Source organism: Glandiceps talaboti, chromosome 3, assembly GCF_964340395.1.
Source record: "Glandiceps talaboti chromosome 3, keGlaTala1.1, whole genome shotgun sequence".
NCBI lineage: Eukaryota > Metazoa > Hemichordata > Enteropneusta > Spengelidae > Glandiceps > Glandiceps talaboti.
In genome coordinates, this window is record NC_135551.1 from 4,738,181 (window position 1) to 4,761,652 (window position 23,472).

General features: G+C 35.6%; 1 protein-coding gene across 2 annotated transcripts; it reads left to right on the forward strand.

Moving 5' to 3' along the window:
- The first annotated feature begins 1,224 nt into the window (after nt 1-1,224).
- LOC144432834 (uronyl 2-sulfotransferase-like) lies at nt 1,225-20,748 on the forward strand. Of its 2 annotated transcripts, none has more exons than XM_078121127.1 (8): nt 1,225-1,456; nt 8,451-8,590; nt 13,167-13,316; nt 14,755-14,834; nt 15,449-15,590; nt 18,061-18,158; nt 18,827-18,984; nt 19,601-20,748. In XM_078121127.1, the coding sequence occupies exons 1-8, from the start codon at nt 1,297-1,299 to the stop codon at nt 19,759-19,761; spliced, it is 1,089 nt and encodes a 362-aa protein (XP_077977253.1). In that variant the 5' UTR covers nt 1,225-1,296; the 3' UTR covers nt 19,762-20,748. The 2 variants fall into 2 exon arrangements, with proteins under 2 accessions (XP_077977253.1, XP_077977255.1); XM_078121129.1 differs by having other exon boundaries at nt 8,454-8,590.
- Nucleotides 20,749-23,472: the final 2,724 nt, after the last annotated feature.

Genomic DNA, 23,472 nt, shown 5'->3' on the forward strand with positions numbered 1-23,472 from the left:
CTACCAATCAGATCCAGAATTCATATAAGGGTGCGAGCTCAAAAATATTCATGCCCCCCAACAAAGAATTTTCATAGCCCCCCCCCCCCCCCCAAAGCCCAGGCTACATATTTCAATATGTATAATTGTATACGTACAGTACCCCCCCCCCCACTTCCCGCATTCTAGAGATGTACAGTTGTGTTGTGTTGTACACTACATTACAATAACAGTGGCAATGGATTTGAAAGTCCATACATAACAATAAAACATTTCTTTACAAATAGATGTGGGCTTTGCAAAAAAAGGTCTCACATTGGGCTGCAATCTGTACTTGGCGAAAATTTGCAAATGTACTTGGTAAACGACCGCTCCTGAGGTTTAATTTGGTCTAGATCTTGAGCAAAATATTTCGTGCCCCCCCCCCCTTTCAGGCCATCACCATTTTCATGCCCTCTCCCCTTCGAACGCCCAATTTTTTTCATGCCCCACCCCTCAATTTTGCCCCAGACGCCCCTCTGCCGTAAATTCTGATCGTAGCCTAAGGTTTGAGAAGCTGTGCACGCCTATTGACAAGGAAACTTCAGTACTTCAGGAAGATTCTCTCCCAAAAAGTACTCTTCCAGATAAAACACAACTGTACATAACGTCAGGAATGGGGAGTGAAGGGGGGTTGTTACCCAAAAATTGGGGAGTGAAGGGGGGGGGGGGGCTCCTCAAAATTTTACCAGAAAGCATTCTTTTAGTCATTGAAATTCAAAAATCTCCGGGAAGGGAGGGGGAAACCCCCTCCCGTACCCACCCCACTTGGCTCCCTCAAACTTTGATTCAACTAATACCACCTAATTTCAAACTTTACCTATGGTACTAGTTTGGAAATAAGCTGCATTCATTGTTACCCCTTCCTCTTGAAATATGCTACATTTATGTATGTATGTATGTATGTATGTATGTATGTATGTATGTATGTATGTATGTATGTATGTATGTATGTATGTGTGTACGTACGTACGTACGTACGTACGTACTTTTTACTAGTAAAATGCCCGCTGTGTTGCCGGGATATATGGTGGTACCATTCCGGCTGGATATAAATGCTGATACACCATTCCGTACACACGACGAAAATGGTCCACCCTACCCTACGCGTAATGGTTGCGTCTAATGAGGTATTGGTATGTGACCATGCATGGTGGTGTGTGGTTTGCATTACTGGAAGTCAATGCGACTACTGCTAGACGAGACTTAGGCTTGACTGGTGTTCACGAAGTTCCTCTGGCATGGTGACTTATTGACATCAAACAGTGCGGTGCTAAAATGTCGTCGTTCCGACATTACCTACGTCCAGCAGTAGGATCACTTCTCGTACTCTGTGTTCTTACAATACTAGCCGTTTTTTCCAGTTCTGGTGTCGTCGAGAAAGTTTCCAAAGTACGTCCTGTGACCGCCCACTTGACATCAAGTGGAGGCCAAGGCGGTAAGTAAATACCGTTCAGTGGTCGTGTTGTAATATGTGGACTCTGTCTCGTGTAATCAAAGCCGTCGCATTAAAATGGTCCCACTTCGACAACATCGACAGTATTTAATAATCTACACGATTTCTGATTTAGTCATTACACAATAATGGTGGCATTGTACGTGTAGTGCCAGAACTGCGCATTGAATGGATTCATTTACGCAGACAATGAAACCATTGAAACCGGTTTAGAAATAACAACACAGCTAATGCATACGGAAGCCGTTCCCATCCTTCCTAGTATTTTGGGGTCAGATTTTCAGTACAAACAACTTGAAAGCCTGACACTACCATTGCATCGTCGCAAACCACGGTCTGTTTTACGGCAACGTCCTTAACGAGCCTCCCATTTATTTCGAAGTGTAGTGGTAGAAATAACAACTCTGGTTTGCGAGAATGTACCATCGACATTGCGAGGCTGTACTTTTATATATAAATGACCTCGCTAATAGAACCCATAAAGTGATACCAAGGGCTATTGTGGGGATGGGTTGTAGAATATCACAATATAAATATATACAGCTAAAATGGTGTAGTCTTGGTATTTCACTCAAGTGACATATTTAATATACACTCTCAGACAATGCGAAAGTGGTAAAGTTGAAATGTTGATAATTAGAAAATACTAACAATTACAGCCATAGTGTTATGTTTTCATTTGAAGCCTGTTTTACTTCACTGAAAGAATAGCAATACTTATCAGTATTCAATGTTATTGGACAAAGGATCCTGCTGTGTTTATTGTGTCTCTGTTATTGTTTATCTAGAGTTGAAATGTGTTTAGCTCTGTGCCCCCCCCCCCATAATGTCTCAAGGGAAACACCAAGCCCACATCATTTTAGCCGTAATTATGTGATCCATTCCTCGACCAATCGCAATAAACATGAGCACTTGGATTGCACAAAGTAATTTCTTCGGGCCTAAGGTACTATTGTTGTTGTCACTTTGGCTACAAGTTCTCTGTCTGGGGTGTACACTGTGAACAGTCGCCACACAATTATTTTGGAGTTTTTACACTTGTATATATTATTACAACAACAAAAATAAATATACTTATCAATATCGACAGTGAATATCTTAAGAGTAACATCTGCGTACAAGTCTTTCATCATCCATTTTCAAAATCCTCAACCAATATTTAACAATTCTACAGTATCTATAAACCTTTAAGGTAACTCTTCCCAATTCTCCTCTTATGGCAACGATAGGGGTGTTATTATACAATTGCAGAATGTAACATAACATCTTGTTGTGAGTCTTTTCAATATTGTCAGCAAGATGGACACCCCACACTTCAGAGCCATAAAGGAGAATGGGCAGAATTTTACAATCAAAGATTTTCAAAGCTACATTACCTGGTATAGTACCATATCTATGCAGTCTATGAATGAAACTGTATATATAGAGCTGTTTTTGCTAGTTAACTTAAAGCTTTTTGGGCTTGGAACCAGTGTGTGAACTTAAGGGGAAATGACTACTGGTCATAAGGACCGACATGTAGCAAATGCTGCTGGTCCTTAAGGAAAACTGCTGGTCCATACTCAATGCAGTCCATGTTCACGACCTGTATCTACACCCCTCCCCCATTTACAGACTAAATGATTTTGAACTTTAATATGATACAGCATATCTTTAGATATAAAAAGTAAAAGAGAGTACAACGAATTGTTCACTATCCACTATTATTTCATAAAATTTCCACTCACAGAGTCAAAAGTAAATTTTGGATTCCTAACCAAGTAATTTTTGACTCTGTGAGTAGAGATTTTCATTTGTAACTATGAACCCAGCTAGAGACTGCATATTCATTCTGTCCTTATAGACTATAGTGGTCTGAGACTGAATGTATTCATTCCACCATAGAAATACAGATCCATAGATTGTAGATAATATGGGTGAATGAATCAATAAATCTACATTATCTGCAATCTCTAAGAGATCACAGTCCTCTCCTTCCTCTCTGTACGATTCACTAAATTCTGAATCACATAATCCAAAGTCAGATTCATCGTCTGTGGCAACAGCTGATGTAGCTTTCCAACTCTTATCGAACGTAGACCACACATTCACATCATAGCAGAAAGTTTTATCGCGTAACTATCCCTCTTGAAAACTGTGTATTTGCTTTATTTCAATTTCCATCCACTCAGTGACACGGAGCGGTTTCGTCTTCCTTCGGTCTTTACATATGTAATGAAGCCCCCCATAAAGCCCTACCCGTATACCCTACCGTGGTGTATTGAGTATCGTCTCTGACTGTTTGTGTAAGAAATCTGACCATGATGAAGAGAATGGCTAAACATGTCTTAAAGTGCGAGTTTTTTTGACGTGGGAACGTGATATGGTAACTGTACTATAATGTGTCATCCACTATGTACCCGTGTTTGGCATGATGCAGTAATTTTCCAGATACAACAATGGCAACAAAAATGCAACATTTCTAAGTCTACACGTTGATTATAACATGACAGGACGTACATTATCATATGCATCAAATTGAAAGCAATCAGACTACGCTTTTTTTTTACTGTTTTTACAAAAAAAACCTATCGTACTGGAGATATCTTACGAAGTGTACCTGCCTTCTTTATCAGTTAAAACGCCATTTTCGATCGCGGCAACAGACATGGGGAACTCCGGTAAATTGATCGGGAAACCCAATAACATTTACCGGCTATACCAGCCTTTAAAAAACAGTGTATGTTTCGTCTTTTTCTTCGGAAGCTCATTGCCGCCTTCTAAATATCGCCACATACTTTATAAATTCAACGTGGAACTGTCTCAAACACGTTAAAAGTTTCATACACTTCGAGCAGTAAACTTTACAACAATGATTAAATGAGTACGATATCATGGCGGAAAAAGACGTATGCGCTGAATGCGTAAAATGAGTCTGAATGTCTAAGACGCAGATGATTAGACGCTGTATGCTACGTCATGTAGACATGATATCAACATTGGCAACAACACGTAGCGAGCTAGCTCTGTGCCGCTTGACTTGAACGAGATGTCGAGAGTAAAATAGGTAACACAAGATCAGATTCATGTAGGTGAAATTGGATATATCTTTGAATAAATGTTATTATTTACTCCAAATTTCAATCGGTCATAAGGACCGATACGTTGTTGTAATTCTGAAAAACTGTCAGTCCGAACGGAAATCTGTTGGTCTCGGGCCGAAGGACCGGCGTTAATTTCGCACGCTGCTTGGAACCATTTGCCAGTCCACAAAAACATAATACCTAGATAGCTTTGGAAAGAGACTACCTTTACTTGTTGACCATTCAGTATTCAGTATCACTCAGTATTTCAACTCAGTCAGTTGGTGATCTGTAATTACTTCAACAGTGAATATCTTAAGAGTGGGATAATTAATAATGAAATAAATTAATTATCAAATATACAAACCATCCTATACAATATTATCGGTTGAATAAATTAATTGCAGTAGGGCAATAGTACGTATACAATGAATAAATTAATTGTTGAATAAATTAATTGCAGTAGGGCAATAGTACGTATACAATGAATAAATTAATTGTTGAATAAATTAATTGCAGTAGGGCAATAGTACGTATACAATGAAGAAATTAATCATTGAATAAGTTAATCCTCAGATACTGTAATACAAGGATTTGATACTTAAATAAATTAATCGTTTAATAAATTAGTTGTAATGTGACAATAATAGAAAAATAAACTAATACTTGAATAAATTAATTAATCTCTATATGTCTTAATCTTAATTAACAATACAGTTGATCAGTATCAAACACAGTATTGCAATTCAATCAACCAGTGATCTGTAATTAATATACCAGTAGACAACTTATTATTTCAGTTGGTATAGTGAAACACAAATTTCAAGTTCAATTCAATAATTAGTCAGTTGATTTCCCAAGATTAAATAGATTATATACAATGAATTCAGAGTTTAGTTCATCAAGATTCCCATATTAAGTTTGCCAATCAATTCAATTAGTCTCAAATGATTCATCAATTACAAAATTGTTTCACTGGATTTAACGTTAGAAAAACTGAACAATTACTCAATAATAATAAGTTAACTCACTAAAGTAAAATACCTTAATTAATTGAGAATCAAGTTATACAATGCAAATATTAAATAATCAAAATTAACAGAAAGTAGGAACAAATATACTCTTAATTACTGTAACTCAAATCAGAATCAGCTGTTCCCCAAAAATTCAAAATACAAACTACTAAGTAAGTAAACTCTTAATAATTACATCATTAATAATTCATTGAATAACTCCACCAGTGAAAAGAATAATATATCAAACTACTTAATATCTATCCAAAATATTGTATCTGTGACAGTATTTTTTGAATATTCGTAGATATGTAGTAATGTAATTATTTTTTATTATGACCATCCTTGAATGTGTAATAACTGTAAATTTTGAACTGTAACCATCCTTGAATAGAATACATAGTCATGTATTAGTTCATAAGTAACAATCAAAAGGTTGGATGTACAAGGTACAATGTCTGGATTGCAAACAATGGAACAATACTACATGTCCACAGCTTACATTGCTTATAGATAATTCGATAATTAGATGTTATTGCCAAATATTTGTCTTTGTTCAGCCAAGGAAAATACAAGTCACTTTTGAACGTTTTGGCGGTGACAGTGACCAGTGACACAGTGTAGACACACGTTGGTGAAATAGACACACATTATCATGACGTAGAACGACCAGAGTATATACCCAGTATTACAGTACCCAGATATAAAAAGGGTGGTTTTTTTCCACAGTAAATCTTTTTGGTTAGCACAACTGAACTGATAAGGTTCAGTAGTGCTATAGGCATGGCAAAGTGTCTGTCTTTGTGTGTGTAAACAACTTAAAGTCAAAAACCACTGGACCAATTGCCATGATATTTGGTGAGTATATTAACTTGGGTGTTCAGTTGGGAAATTGTTGAAATCAAAATGATCTTACCACCGGTGTGTTAATTAGGTAAAAAAAATGTGATATTTGGTCAAAAAACTTGAACTCAAAATGATTGGTCTGAAATTTGGTGGGAATCTTTAATTCCAAAGCGACGCAGATTAGGCTGAAATTTGGTTGAAACATTCTACAGGGTGTTTATATTAAGAATTGTTCATGACATGGTGATCCCATCAGTGATATGCAAATTAGGTCTAAAATGTGTCTTTTTGGTCAAAAATCTGTAATTGCAAAATTATTGAGCAGATTGGGTTGAAATTTGATGGGAATATTCTTCATAGTGTTTAGATTCAGCATTGTTCATAACATGATGATCCCATCAGTGATATACAATTAGGTCTAAAAATGTGTCTTTTTGGTCAAAAATCTACAATCCAAAACTACTGAGCAGATTGGGATGACACGTAATGGGGGGAAACATCTGGGGATGTATAGATATAGATGCAGCTATATTCACAATTTTGGTATAAGAACTTATATCTTGAAACTACATGGTGAATGGGGTTGAAACATGGGGATGTTTCTTGAGGTATTATTCTGCAGTTCTTGTTGAACACATTTCAACACAATTCACCCTAGAAACCATGGCCATGCCCTTAGCAACAATGAAATGACGATACATATATTACAAAGATAACAACAGGGATGGGTGTGTATGTGAATCAAGATTCAACAAATACATGCAAATATGCCTAGAAACAGGACCACACCCATAGCAACAGCCAAATGATGGTTTATATTGCAAAGATGAAGAGTGGGAAGGGTATGCATTCGCATGGTTGTGTTGGCAGTCGACGGTATGAATGCGGCAGCCATGATGGATGCAGACTACCCTGAGTGATCAAAATATAAGTGTTCTCATTCCGCTTTATAGGGTCCCACTAACTGTGTATTAATTATCGCTATTTTAGACATGTTAGTTTGTTGTCTTGACCAATCAGAGCTGTCAATATGCTCCATCAATATACTGGTATAATACAATTTCCTATAATTGGTTGCATTATATATTTACAATAATCACTTTTAAGTATTACAATTAGTAGGTTAAATGATTTCTATAATAAGTATAGTGTCATTGATACACCATAGACAGTGGAGGGCAAACTGTCTATGGATAGACTTATACAAGTACGAAATATGAACCCTTGGTAATCTCCATTATCCAAACAGCAATTTGTATTCAGACCCTGGTAGAGGCTACATTTCCAATCAATTATTTGTTTGTTTGTTTGTATGTATGTTAATTCATGCATTACTTCAATCAGCCTGAAACAGATGTTTATGTGTGTGTAGGTAGTTTCACAGTCTTTTCAACTTTCCTGCCCAGTTTGCTGCATATGATTGTCTTGTATAGCTGCACATTTGTAGTTATAGGGATACAGTTCCTGCAGTCAGTTTCAACAGTCCTGCACAGTTTGCCACACATGTGCAGGTACTTTGTAGCTGCTGCGTGCTGCACAGTGTCAATGGACATTGCTGCAGTTTTATCCACACAGGATTCTTACTGTGCAGAGCTGTGCAGTAAGTGACATAATGTCCTGCACACAGCTTGACACATTGATGATACTCTGGCTGAAAATACACAGCAAGGTCATATTGTATTGCAATTAATTATTCATGAGCATGCATCATGGGAGCTTTAAGTCAATTATGCCCAGTCAGTGAGTGACTAAAGATGGCTGTTAAATCAGCTGCATTGTACTTTATATTATTTCAACCACAACCTCTACTTGTGGCCATATGTTAATATCACCACCATAAAGAGGCCGGCCAGTACTGTTATGAGGATGATTTCAATGAGAAGTAAATTATATATATTAACTGAATTTTTACAGTAAAACAAAGAAAATATGCACAAATTCCAGACCATTATCGCTTTTGTCTTACACAAAGTCTTTGAAATACTTCATACTTCATTTCTGTGAAAATTATCATTGTGAATAAAAACCTTAATTCCTATGTGACTATCTTTGCAGAAGGCATTGGATGGCAAACTATTCTAGGCAAAGAAGACAATAACCTAGGACATTATGAGACACAGGAGAGTTATGATGAGAGTGGTATTATTGTACAAAGAAGAGGAAAACCTTATATCAACAACTTTCCAGATAAACTTGTAAGTGAAAATTTAATTTACTTGAATTTATTGTGTTTATATAGTTTTACTTATAGAATTAATTTTTTATACAGATTGTGATTGACTGCAATTGATATTTCAGATAATTTTGTTATTAATTAATTGATTAATTAATTAATTAATTAAGGTAGAAGGTGTCAAATTCGAATTACGTCAACAATGAAACTTTTGGCGCAGACTGAAACTCACACTCTTGTCAACAATTGAATGTGAAACAAACCCGGAAGTGTTTGGAAGTGAAGTGAAGTGTTAGATGTTTTTTGAGCACTGTGTAATGTACTCTTGGAGATTTAGGGGGTGAACGGAAGGTAATCTCGTATAATTGAGTTTCAGAAGTCCTTGTGAAGAAAATTAGCTTTACTACCATGCCTGACTTAAAGAGGAACTGTTTTATAAGTTTTAGATTTGATGAAATGTATCATCATTGACATTAACCACACTCCCTACGCTATAATTGCCGGTCTGGAAATGTGGCCAACAAACCATTCACACCATTCATCTCTACAGAGGAAGTTATACTGTCATGAATACAATTTTAATACCGGTAATAGGTTTTGTGAGTGTGGATTTTTAGTCCCTGCCGAATGAAGTCCGGGACGGGGACTTATGGATTGGGTTCCGTCCATCCATCCGTCTGTCCATCCATCTGGAGCCGTTTCTTGGAGATGCCTGCACCGATTTTTTTCAAACTTAGTACAGGGGCAACATACTATGGCATACATATGCACGTCAATTTGTTTCATGATACAATCCAATATGGCTGCCTAGCAGCCCTTTTGTTTGCGAATTTTCTCTGTCCAAAGCCATAACTCAGACATGCTTCATGAGATCTCATTCAAAGTTGGTATTAGGACAGTGTTCTATGACATACATGTGCATATTCATTGTTGTCATGATATGATCCAATATGGCTGCCTGGCAGCCATTTTGTTTGTGAATTTTCAATGTCCAAAGCCATAACTCAGACATGCTTGAACAGATCTCATTCAAAGTTGGTATTAGTACAGTGTTGTTTGACATACATGTGCATATCCATTTTCATCGTGATACAATCTGATATGGCTGCCTGGCAGCAGCCATTTTGTTGGTGCAGTTTTCATGTCCAAAGCCATAACTCAGACATGCTTGAACAGGTCAGGCCGAGCTAATTTGCCATTTTATTAGTTGAAACACCATTCAGCATTTTATATGTTTTCTGTCACTACGATCTTAGTAATCAATGGCCATGGAGAAACTCCAGTCCCTGATCTCCAGTAAAATTGATCATGCAACCCCGATGTTATAACATCGTCATTTACCGGCCTTAAAAAAATACCACAACAAACTGATAACAGTACTTTTTTGTAAAAGGCTTCCAAAACTTATTCTGTTGTCATCATTCTGCTCTCCCACGATGGTGAACACTTGTTTGGTTTTGCTAGGGGTCTACTAGTCCTGCTTGCATATGGCATAATAAGTCATCCCTTCCGAATGTGCACCGTCTGCAAGCAGGACTAAGGGTCTAGGAGTTTCCGACACGTCATTCCCAATGGAACCCCCAGCCATTATACATTTGTACATCCCTGTATTGGTATAGTAACATCATGTCAATTTAAAATTAATGAATTTATAGTTTGTTTTTCAGTAGATGTATTCAACCAAAAATAGATTATTTTTCATCTGTCTCGCCAACTATACTAGTACTGTAGCCACACTGACTTGAGTCGAATGTTTACGTATAGTAAAGCCTACACTTCAAATTGCAACAAATTATACAACTTGTATAAAAACTATTTACATTGTCTCCCCATGAAAGAAGTATCCATGGTAACATTACTATAAGGTTTCAAAGAGGGGTTCTACGTGTATTTTTGTACCCAAAATCAATAAATACATCTTGTAGCATACATTGCTGCTTTTGCAGCTTTTGATTCCACACAGTGCAGTGCCACTTAATATGCAGAGCTAGAGGTACATATACTGGATACTGTGTTCAGTGGATCAACAGCTAATGATAGTGTCATTTATAGTTCAATTTGATGAGATATTTCCTATTTTTCATAGTCACCACACACCACAATACACACTAGCAATTTCCTTACATGAAATCAACATTTAACTGTTTCAACAATGGAGACATAAGGTGCGAGACCACTTTTAATGGGTCTGTTTGTACCCCTAAACATGCAATTATTTCTTTTAAAAATTTTCCCCAAATGGAGAAATGGAAGAGTTTTCACTATACCACAGCACTAAAATAAAATGTCAACAAAAGACTAGTTTTTCCTCACTACATACTGGCTGTATTCATAGCATTACTACATACTGATTTGAAATTAGATGGACATTTTCAATTTTGGCCCATTAAGTTAGAAGGGGGGGGGGGGTTAACTAAAAGTTTTAAGCTATTTATCCTACTTTGAACTATTAACATATCCCCTAATGTGTTGATTTATGATACATAATTATGTATCGACAACTATTCCTTGGTGCCTGTGTGTTCCAATATACAATTTCATTTGAATTTTGTCCAAAAATGTTGAAATTTGGATGGGGTGGGGGATGGGGTCATAATAATGAATATTATGACCACTTTGGCATTTGGAGAAAGAAATAAACTGCAAATGAATAGTTCAGTTGATTTATCATACATATATAATGATAGAAATATCCCTTGGTGCCTGTGTTTTCCAATATTGAGCAAACTTTTGATGGGGTGGGGGGTCACAACTGTGAATATTATGAGCACTTTGGCATTTTGAGAAAGAAATAAACTCCATATATGATTAGTTCAGTTGACTTATCATACACATGTACTGATAGAAGTATCCCTTGGTGCCTTTGTGTTCCAATATTGTACAATTTCATGTGATTTTTGTTCCAAAATGTTGAAATTTTGATGGGATGGGGGTCACATTTTTTACTGGCATTTTCAAGTTAGCATACACACAGTGATTTTTGTTGTAAAATTTTGAAGGGGCATTGGTACATTATACATATGTGCAAAGATAAACAAGCTCATTTTAATTTTTGTCAACATTCAACAAAATTTCATAAGATATTTCTGTCGAAAATATCAAAATTGAGATGGGTCGTGGGGTGACAATTTCAATTCTAGAATTTAAACGGATGTGGTGACTCCATATTTTTTTTGTAATTGATAAATAGCTGGAACAATACAGTGTACGCATACAGCATATTAAAAAAATCTATCACAGATTTTTATCCTTTTTTGCAATTTTCTTACATTTTTCTTAAAAAATAGTAAAGCAGCTGGACATAAAATAACATAATTTTTATGAAATAATGAATATAAATTACAAAAAAATATGTCTGGACCTACTATACATAGCACTTAAATATATAAGTTCATCTTTAACTGTCAAAAATCATGTTGTAGGTAATTGTTGTAAATCTACTTATATTGACCCAAAAATATATATGTACATACAAGAAACGGTCATTATCCTGAAAACAAAGGTGGTGACATAGTATTTTCTCTTTTTGACATATTCAGATATCAATGTTTAAGTATGCAAAGTATAAGAAAAATCTATCAACTTTTTTGAATTTGACACCTCCCCTTAAGTAATTCATTTATTCATTCATTTGGAAAACCTGTGACAGTTAGGCACAATAACATGTATACAAATGTATCTGAACATTTATCCACAGTATGTGCTACTTTTGTTTGGTTGCCTGTGTTTCCTCCTCAAGGTGTCAGCTTTTGTCACTCTTTTGTCAAACACGTCTGTGCATCCAACCATGCATTCACCTTCATATCTCTGGCATGCACCAATTGATTTCAACCAAACCTGGCACACAGGTAACATGCTACTATGCATGCACATCACCTTGTTTTGTGACTGAATCAAATATGGCCGAATGGTGGCCATATTTGTTGTTACATTTCACAAAATGGATCATAACTTTGTAGGTCTGATATGTAAGTGACTCTATTCAAGTACCCCATATTATAAAATATGATTTCTTTTAAGATCTTGACCTTTGACTTTGACAGTCCTTTTCAATGTCAAATAGCCATTTTTTTTGTTATATTCATAGCTTTTTGATTCAAACATTTCAAGTGATAATATTTTAATCATGACTTTTAATCATGTGAGGCATACATTATGCAAGTCACTTAATTTTGAGATCTTGACTGGTATAGCAAAATGGCGGCCATATTTGTGATAAAAAGTGCATTCTGCCTGTTATCTCCAAAAGTGTGTGGACACCATTCAAGTACCTACATGTACCCTCACATTATCAATGATGAGCTTTCTAATGAGACCATGATCTTTTACCTTGACAAACATTTTCAAGGTGAAGAGAGAGAAAGGGTTACATTCTAGCTGCACGCCATTGCTAATTATACTGAAAACCTAACACTACAAACATTTGCATCCCTGTAAAGTCTAACAAAGCACTTCCATTTTAAAATTGCCAAAATGCCAGTCATCTTACACAATACAACACACAAGTTGGAACTATATGTCTTTGAGTGAACGCTTGTAAATATTGTACCAGGGGTAATAAATGTTGTACTAATACCTTGCTTTACTTTGTTTTCTAGATACCGCAGAGTAGAATACTCTTCAACAGAGTTGGTAAATGTGGAAGTAGAACTGTTCTCACTATAATCAAAGAATTGTCAAATAAAAATGGTTTCAAGTTTGTTGGTTCTGAGATAAATAATTTGACACACATGCCTCTGCAAGATCAGGTAAAAAAAATACTACTGTCTCATTTCTCCTTTCCCGTTACATGTGCACCTTGGAAATTGAAGTCTTAAATTCTGAGTTACTGTGGTCAGAAAAAACTCAAACCCATCCTCAGTTCAAGTCAAGAAAAAATAACAGGTCACCATTCATATTTGTATAAAGCAGAGGTCATTTTAAAATCCAAAATGGCTGCCAAATTTTATATTATCCCTTTGGAAAAATAAAAGATAGTTGCTTTCCATGAGTACAAGTTGGTGAACCCCCAAAATTTCTTCTGTATTTCAAAAGTACAAGATAACAGCTTTCTTACACATGGTAAAGGTAAAGTTTTGAGAAATTTAATAAGTCTGATTTTTAGCAAATTGGCCAAGAGGTTTTATTATATTCTACATTGTGTACCTTAATAAACAGGCAATTTCAGCGTGCTTTAGGTATAAAGGCAGAAGAGTTGTTTTGTCAAGCACAAAGAAAACTTTTCTTTCCATTCAGTGCTACTGCACTAGCTGCAACTGAAAGATCAGAAAACCAATAATCTATTCACTGAAAATTGTTAATGTACCAATAATTAGACATTTTACATGTTAATTAGTGGTTGATTGTATCCAGAAGTAGGACAGTAACAGATTTAAAGTAGGGGCACTGATTTTTGAATGCAGACCCGGCACAAGTCAATTTGGTTGGATTTATTACACCATACTTACATTTGTATACTTCCAAACGAGAGTGACTATGGAGTTTCAATTTGGCAGCACACAGTCTTTAACGTCTTACACACAGTTTTTTGTTATAAATTCCATAAAACAAAATACAGACACTGATAGCATGCAAGCAAATTGTATATATAATCTCATTATGAATGCAAATCAATATCATGTTGGATGAAACTAGGTAGATTCAAACACAAAACGGTTTAGTGTGTTCACAGTGAGATAAAAGTTTACTTTATGTGTGCATTTGTGCTCTCAGTGCCTGCATTTTGTTTGTGTATTTGTAACAAAAAAAGTTGAATACAATGTACTAAACATCATATATACCACCTGTCTTTCTGGTTGGGTAATATGTATACATCTAAACAAGTGCATTTACCCACAGGTAATTCAATAATGTTCAGAGTGTACATATTATGACAAAGACATTATAGTTAACAAAATAGTTTTTGAAAAATGTTCCAGCTGCAACTCTAAGTTAATACTAGAAGTATTTTTTGGGTAACCTTATCTTTTAAGAAGAAGAATCAGATGAAGAAGCTTTTGTTACGGTCAAATATCACATGTCAAAGGTCACATTAAGTTTACATTACAAAGTCAGGTAAAGGTCAAATTGAATTTTTCAATACACTTGAAAGGTGGTAGGCATGAAACCATTTATAGCAGCCATTTCTGAAAAGTTCTATTCTTTGTGATGATAATTTGCTTTCTCTTCTTTTCCCATTCATTACAGATTGATTTAGTGAATATAATTTCTGCACTTGACCCACCATTTCTTTTCCAGAGACATTTTCATTTTATTGATTTTGCAAAGTAAGTTTTTTTATGTTTTACTTATGTTTGTATGCAAACCAGAATTAGCCGCTATTTATGCAGTATCTCCTAAAATTTCATACCAATATTTCCTCTGCATTGTATTGTCATTATTTCTTCCTATTTATATGCTTCATTATCATTGTGAAAAATCTTTATTTCAGGGATTACTCAGTATAGCAATACATGCAATGTAAAGTGTTGAACGGTCAGCTTTTCCCATTGAGGCGCCCTCATACATCAAATCAATAATCACACAAAAATCTACTTACAAATATCAATCTCATATTTATTGCTTTTGCATGGGTTAATGATAAAAACTGGTTGTCAACCAACTGAATGCTTGTTTTACGTAGTATGTGCAATTTTGCATCAGTAAAGGGAAGTGCACTATGCAGTCACCCAAAATTCTGTGCAAGTTTATTAGTAATCATTATAAAATTAAGTCCAACTGGAATTTTCTATTGTATATGATTAAAGTAATGTAAATGATCTTTCAATTCTAGTGAAAACTAAATTAACAATAATCTAACACCTTTTCAATTTCATTGTTCTTTTGGGAGAAGCACATTAAAGATGGGATTTTATCAAAATATTGTATTTTTTCTCCTTAGATTTGGTGGCATAGAACCAGTATATATTAATATCATCAGAGATCCCATTAATAGATTTACATCACAATATTATTTCAAAAGATATGGTGATGAGACACACCCAAATGGATTTTTTAAAGGCTCAGAAGATCTATTAAATATGGTAAGTTGAGGACCTTATGATAGTAGCAAAAAAAGAGAGACTGTGGTAACTGATCTGGCCTATTAAACTGTACATGTATAGCTGAATTGTTAATGTTCCTTCTACAATGTATAAGGCAAAATAAAAAATACTGTGTGTTTCCAATAACCCAACCAACACTAAACATTTTTTTAAACATGTAAAAAAAAAGATATAAGAAATTCTGTGATTTCTTGACCTTCATGCACTTCAATGTTTCTTTCCTCAGTGATATCTGTACAAATTTGATCAAAGTATCACAGAAGGGGTATTCTGACCAACATTTTGTTTGTTTTGGGGGTCAAAGAAACATTTTTTCGGAAAATAAAAACAATTGTGAAGATAAAATGAAATAAAATAACATCCAGACCTATCTACCTACCATATTTTCTGAGGCCATGTTGTCAGAAACACACAATTATATTTTCTCTTGCACCTAATTGTAATTACCTACTTCCTGCAGTGATGAATGTACTTATAGTAGTAAGCTTGTAATGGTGACCCGTACATGAACCAATGCTATAAAAATGATTGGGGTGGGGAACGATAAAGAGTTAAAGGAAGTTTCATGTTTAGCAACATGTATATATGTGCTTGATGGGCTTTTTACACTCATACTGTTTAAAATCTTAATGCAAGAAATGCTAATTTTCATCAAAGGATGATAAAAGATGGAAGATTTGACAACACAATACATGTACTTTGATACAGAGTAAATGGGGTGTGGTGTATTTGGAAAACAAATTTGCATCAGAACCTAATATTATGCTAGGTTAAGTATGAAAGAGATAAAAAAAGATCACCTTAAAGCAGTTTAGTGGTCTCAATGGCAACCACTCAAAATCCACTGTACACATGTTTGTCTAGTCTAAGATGGGATTAAGACAATCTGATAAAATCTGATACCATATGCTACAAATAAAATAAGTTCTTTATTTACCCCCAACTCCTTTGATTATATCAGATTTGATCAGAATGGGATATAGACATGTTGAAACAGGGGAATGAGGCAACAATTCTGGTGAAATCCAAAAGAGATGTAATAAAGGCCCAAGTCAGATGACTATGTTTGAGTTACATTTACATCATACTTGTTTCTTTTTTCTCTATTTTTTGTAATATATTTATAAGCTTATTACATACTTGCACATATTCAGGATTCTGGATAATTGTACAATAATATAAAGCCAGAAATACAGTCACATGAAAAATGTATAAATAAATGGCATCATGATCTACATGTACATTTTCTGGTCTTTTAAAAAAATAATGAAAGCATTTTAATCGCGGAAAAAGTTTATCATATGACTGACTCAAAAAAACTGACGTGGCAGTGTGCTCAAACGTCATTCCTTGTAGTATACCACTATACTGAGGAGTGGGACACAGCATTGTGGTGAGATATGTATTCAGCATGTTGCATTACATTGTGGAGATTATGGGACATTACAACAGATTGCCGAAACAGCACATTATTTGAGATGGCTCTGAAACATTGCATCTTTCGCAAGGAAAATAAACAAAAACACAATTGATAATATCTTGCATTAATCAAGATTTGCTGACGAAGCATTGAGGCATACTGATGCTCAAACATACACTTGATTCTGGTCTATATTATAGCCATAAAATTACATAAAAACTCGTGAACAGTAGTCGTCATACTATCTATGTCTCCTCAAAGTATACCTTTGAATGATGGAGAAAATGTTGCAGCCTTATTGACTGGATATACCAATACCCATAAGTTTGCCCCAAATAGTTTTTGCTTCCTTGAACGAGGACGATAGTGGTTACACGCTAGGGATAAAAAGACCAGAGTGTCCTACCCTTCTTTTTTTAGCAAATGAACAAAGTGAGCAAATTGAGCAAATGATGAACATGCATGCACAGACATTACACATGAACCAAGATTTGAATCGTTGCACTGCATGGGAACTGTCGGAGAAGGACAGCAGTCAATCATACGGCCATATGGGGTACTATTCAATCTGTTTTTGTGTGTGATCATAGTGCATGATATACACTGTCAAATCGACGTGTTATTCCAAAGCAAATTTACATTGGATGTAATATTTCTTTGTAGTATTGTGTCAGAAAACACAAAGTACGTTGACGATTATTGTCTTTATTGGTATTACTTCACTGATGACATACACCAGAATTGTTGCCTCATGCCCTTGGCTGAAGTGTGCACAATTCAAGCATTCAAAGTCCATGTTTGCCTGTTATAATTATGATCAATTAAGCATTTTTTTGAATTCATAAAGGGACATGTACTTAAAGTCAACCAAATTGCAAGTCATGTAATACCATCATACTGCTGTTGTCATGACAATTTTCCAATCAGTTCAATGCATCTTGCTCAGTTCATTAAACTTGTATGTAATTGTTGTATTAATAATGTGTTCTCTGTAGTTGACTATGATAATATTATGTTTTTCCTATCCAGACAATAAATGAATGTGTTCTGTCTAACCATCATGAGTGCCGTGATAACAAACTATATTATATTACACCATTCTTCTGTGGCCAACACGAACAATGCAGGTAATGAACATGATATGATTACTTTGAACTGTAGTAAAACTGCCTTGCTCAGGAATGGCAAGTATCTGGCTCTGTATGTGTGTGTGTGTGTGGGGGGGGGGGGGATTTGGGGTGGATGCAGTGTGTGTGTGTGTGTGTTTGTTGCACATTAAAGGTACAGTGTTTGCACAAAAACTGCTGGGCTGCTTGTGTTACTTTATAAGATGTTCCTGTTGGTGTCAAGTTAGGAAATTATGATGCAGTGATGTGATTTTATTTGCATAATTGAAATCATCATTGAAATTAACACTAATGACCATCTAAGGTATTGACTTTGCGAAGCAGTCACTAGCTGTGTTATACTTACTTAAAAAATAAAGCAGTACCTTTGAATAAGACACTCCAGACTGAAAACAGGAAATTGGAAATACAGGGGGTATGATCACCTCATTGTACCGTTTCTTAAGAGCTTTGACCCTTGTATTCTGTGGAAGTGTAAATCAGGGTTGTTTTTTGCATTGTTCACCGGACATCGAGGAAAGCAGCCGTATTCTATGATAATCAAGTAACCTATACTATGTATACCCCCAAAGGTACACACAGGCCTTGAAAGGCCTATTTCTTTGTAGATTTTTTTATCGTTGTGGGTCCATGGTTTTATTTTATTGTTATCTCCTTCTTTTTTGCAGAACACCATCTAGGTGGTCACTAAATAAAGCTATTTCAAATTTTGATGAAAAATTTTTATTCGTTGGATTCATAGAAGAACTTGAAGACTCATTCAATATTCTTGAAAAATTACTACCTGGTACATTCCAGGGTGCTGTGGAAATTTTGAATAAGCCAGGTAAAGAAACTTTTTGAGAAAGTGAAAATAATAAATAGAACTTGTAGGTTGAAGGTTAAAATTTAGTCAGACTTTATTTCTATGGTTAGTACACCTGGATTGATTTCTGCTTGAATATGATTTTGTGTGACAAAGTAGCACCTTGTTAACATATTCAACTTTGGAATCTTGTAAATAAGTCCTACTGCACTTGACATCTGTTCAGCCATTTTAGAGATTTGAGCCATTTTTACTGGATTTGACCATAACTAATCAAAATGTATGTCATAAACAAGTGACAGATTCCTGGTATGAACTATTGATTAAAGTCCAAGATAAATACTTATTTCTCATCCATGTGGCTACTTTTTAAGAATAGAATAGAATGGAATGGAATGGAATGGGAATAGAATAGAATATAATAGAATAGAATAGAATGAAATAGAATATTTGGTTTCAATTTGTGGCAGTTGTGTTGGTTTGAGGATCATAGGCCCAAATCTTCATGTATCAATTTCTTGCCAATTCAAATTTAAATTCAAATTATTTCATAAATCTTGTAATCCCAGTGTGAAAGTATGAGTGTTAAATTCTCTACTTAACAGTATACTATGAATTCATTTTTTTATCTTTCTAGCAGCTACAGCCTCCAGGACAATAACATCAGCAACAAAGAACAAAATACCACCGACAGAAGAAGTTCGGTCAATTTTACTTCAAAGAATGGAATACGAGTATGAATTTTACAACTACGCCAAAAAGAAATTTGCTATTTTAAAAAGGCAATTAAAAATTTGAAAACAGGGTTACTTAAAAGGGTCACTCAATTGGTTAATCAAAGGGTTACCAGGGTTCGTACGGTCCTGGAAAACCCTGGAAAACCCTGGAATTTCAAACCCTCCCTGGAAAACCCTGGAAAACCCTGGAAAATGTGCCCTACCCCTGGAAAACCCTGGAAAATGATCATGACCAATCGATCAATTAATATTGACGATCGTCATGTCTGTGCTCGAGCCACCCATTCATATGATTCTGAATCTCGTAAATGTAAAATGTCGAAAATATTTTCAAAATTCATGCCGATTAGACCCAGACAGTCAAACGATCGTTCCACGAAACACTTTTCCCCACAGACCGTGCCTATGCGTAGTTGAATGGGCACCACAGCGCGCAGTGTTTGTTTCGATCTTGCATATTGCTACTCCATCTCCCAGTCGCCATTTCAGGGACATGATATTGTAACAGTCCCGGCCAGGGGTAACAGTGGGTCTGTTAACAAGATTATCGTAACATTGTAGCGAGTATCAAAGCATCATCAACCACGACTAGAAATTGTTACAAGTTCGGCGCACGAGTCCGACATACTACTACTAGAAACTCAGGCATGTCAATACTACGGCCTAGGGAAGTGCAGTTGAATTTCCGGGTTGTGGAAGTACGGTTTTGACTTTTATGTCGTCGATAAATGGGTATTTGTGTTACATGTTCTAAAAGAATAAACTACTGTTTTATGTTTTCGGTACAGTAACATTCGTCAGTGGTCAAGTTGAGTTGAGAAATCGCGATGTTCCGCAACTCGTGGCATCAGGACATAAACATCGAGACGCAAGCGATGAATGTATTCAGTTATTCATAGCTCGAAATTTCGTAACGTAAATGACGTTTTCATTCAAAATTTTGAAGAAAAAAATTATTTATTTTTCTGTATATGTCTGAATTAGACTGACGAATGCTGCGACTCAATCTTACACGATCAGTGTACCAGCTTGACGAAACGGCTACTTAGGGGAGAACCATTTGATTTCGGGGGGGGGGGGGGGGGGTATGGAGGAAGTAGGTACGGGAGCAATTTTTTTTTCCAGTCCAGTGACAGCAATTTTTTCTTTCTACTGTCAGTCCTGCATCAATTTTTTTTTTCAAATGGAGTAGCAGTGCAAATTTTTTTTAATTAGTCATTACTTTAGTGTCAACACCCCTGGAAAATGGCCAAAATCAATATGAATACCCCTGGAAAACTGACGAAAAACCCCTGGAAAGTCCTGGAATTTTGTTTTACTTTAAGTGTACGAACCCTGGTTACTCCAAAGGGTTACTCAAAACTCAAGAAGGTTACTTAAAAGGCTTACTGCAAAGTTACTTATAAGGGTTACTTGAAAAGGTTACTCATAAGGGTTACTGCAAAGTTACTCATAAGGGTTACTGCAAAGTTACTCAAGGGTTACTTGAAAAGGTTACTCAAGAGTTACTGCGAAGTTACTCGTAAGGGTTACTGCGAAGTTACTCGTAAGGGTTACTGCAAAGTTACTCAAGGGTTACTTGAAAAGGTTACTCATAAGAGTTACTGTGAAGTTACTCGTAAGGGTTACTGCGAAGTTACTCGTAAGGGTTACTGCAAAGTTACTCATAAGGGTTACTGCAAAGTTACTCATAAGGGTTACTGCAAAGTTACTCAAGGGTTACTTGAAAAGGTTACTCAAGAGTTACTGCGAAGTTACTCGTAAGGGTTACTGCGAAGTTACTCGTAAGGGTTACTGCAAAGTTACTCAAGGGTTACTTGAAAAGGTTACTCATAAGAGTTACTGTGAAGTTACTCGTAAGGGTTACTGCGAAGTTACTCGTAAGGGTTACTGCAAAGTTACTCATAAGGGTTACTGCAAAGTTACTCATAAGGGTTACTGCAAAGTTACTCAAGGGTTACTTGAAAAGGTTACTCATAAGGGTTACTCTAAATATTTACTTTAAAGGTTTACCGTAAAGGCTTCCTAAAAGAGATTACTAGTACTCAAAAAGACAATGAAATATTGTAAAAGGTGCATCAAAGTACAGATAAATCATATCAGATATTTTCAATATTATAATTTGATATTTTCTAAGATATTTTAGATACATAGTCAGAATATATATTATATTACTGCTTGCACCTGTAGGTGCTTGGTACAGTGTCTTGCGTCTTAAATAAATAATAATTGTACAGCGAAACACTTCAGGGTGGCCCTATTTTTTTTGTTTCTCATGGCAACTATGGGTCGGTCAATTTAAAAAAATAGTAAAAAATGAAAAACCATCTTCATGTTTCCTGCATCTCCATTTCCTCCTCTCCATCATGTTTTTATCGATTCCTGGTAACAAGCCCTTTCCCAGCTCCCCTACTTGAATAACTTCTCTCATGAAAAAATGAGCTCTTTGTGAACAAGTGTCATTTAATATCACCATGATTGTAGATGACATTAACAGTCCAGACACATGTTTATTCTTCTTGCCAGAGAAGGCAGCATTCCACCAAATATTAAGGGTGGGTGCAAATAAAAATATATTTTAATTTGATGTTTGGTCTGTCGGGTAATGAGAAAAAGAAAAAAAAATAGGGTCACCCTTAAGAGGAACAAAGGTGAGACTGACTTTAATCTTGGCTGTGATTCGTTGTCTGTAGGGAACCCAGAAAATGTATTTCTAAGTGGATTGACGTCTTTTAAATACGGCTGTAGAATTTTCAGATTTGGCTTAGGAGAGGCCTGCTCTACACTGGGGTGAGGCATTCTGGGAAATAACCAATGTTAGGAGCTCAATTTCTCTTGAAACAGTGCCCAGGAAATCGGGAGACTAGCTATCATGCTATCACAAAGGTGTAATCCTGATATTTGGCCAAAGTTAAAGAATACAGCTAAACAGAATGAGTCTCTCCATTGTTCATCTTTAATTATATAACAAAGCAATATTCTTATATATGCACAGTAGTGTTCACTTTTCTAGTCAGGTTGTATAAGGCCAAAAAAATGTATTGTTTCTGGTCAGAATTGTTTCTCTAAAGTGATGATGCGAATTTTGTTTTTATTCTCACTAAATCTACTATTTTATGGCAGTTACTGTTCCTTATATTTAGTACTTTACAGCAAATGTGTATGTGGGGCAGATGTCATTGACTTATTCATGATCGATTGACTCTGCAGTTGTGTTCACTGAAGTAGGGAGGATTATTTTTGTTTCTCACTTGAACTGCAGACTGCATGGGCTGGACCAACACACATAAAAAAAGACCGATGCGAGGGCATTTAAGTGATGCACGCACTGACCAGAAACAATTCTTTTTCTTTGTTTTTGGCCAAAGATACACTGTGTACTTTGAGATAAAATTGCTCACTTGAATTCAAAACCTGCCTCTTATCCATGACAGAAGTTGACAATAAGTTGTATAACATTGTCAATAACACTTCAGATTAAATTTTGTTTGGATTTTGTTTTGAACTCTTCAGATTGTGTTTGTGACTATTCTAGTAATTGTACTTTTGATATTACTGTGGAAATCGTGCTATTGCCAAATTAAGATTAACTATGTATTATTGCTGCAAGTCTTAGATTACACAAATAGGTTGAAGCCATGAATGCCTTGGTTGTGTGCCTATAATCACCCTGGAATCAAGAGAGAGCAATTAAAACTCTAAATAAGGATAAATGACTGCCTGGACACTTGAGAAAAACTTGCTATCAGAGATACTTTGAGTGTGATGATAT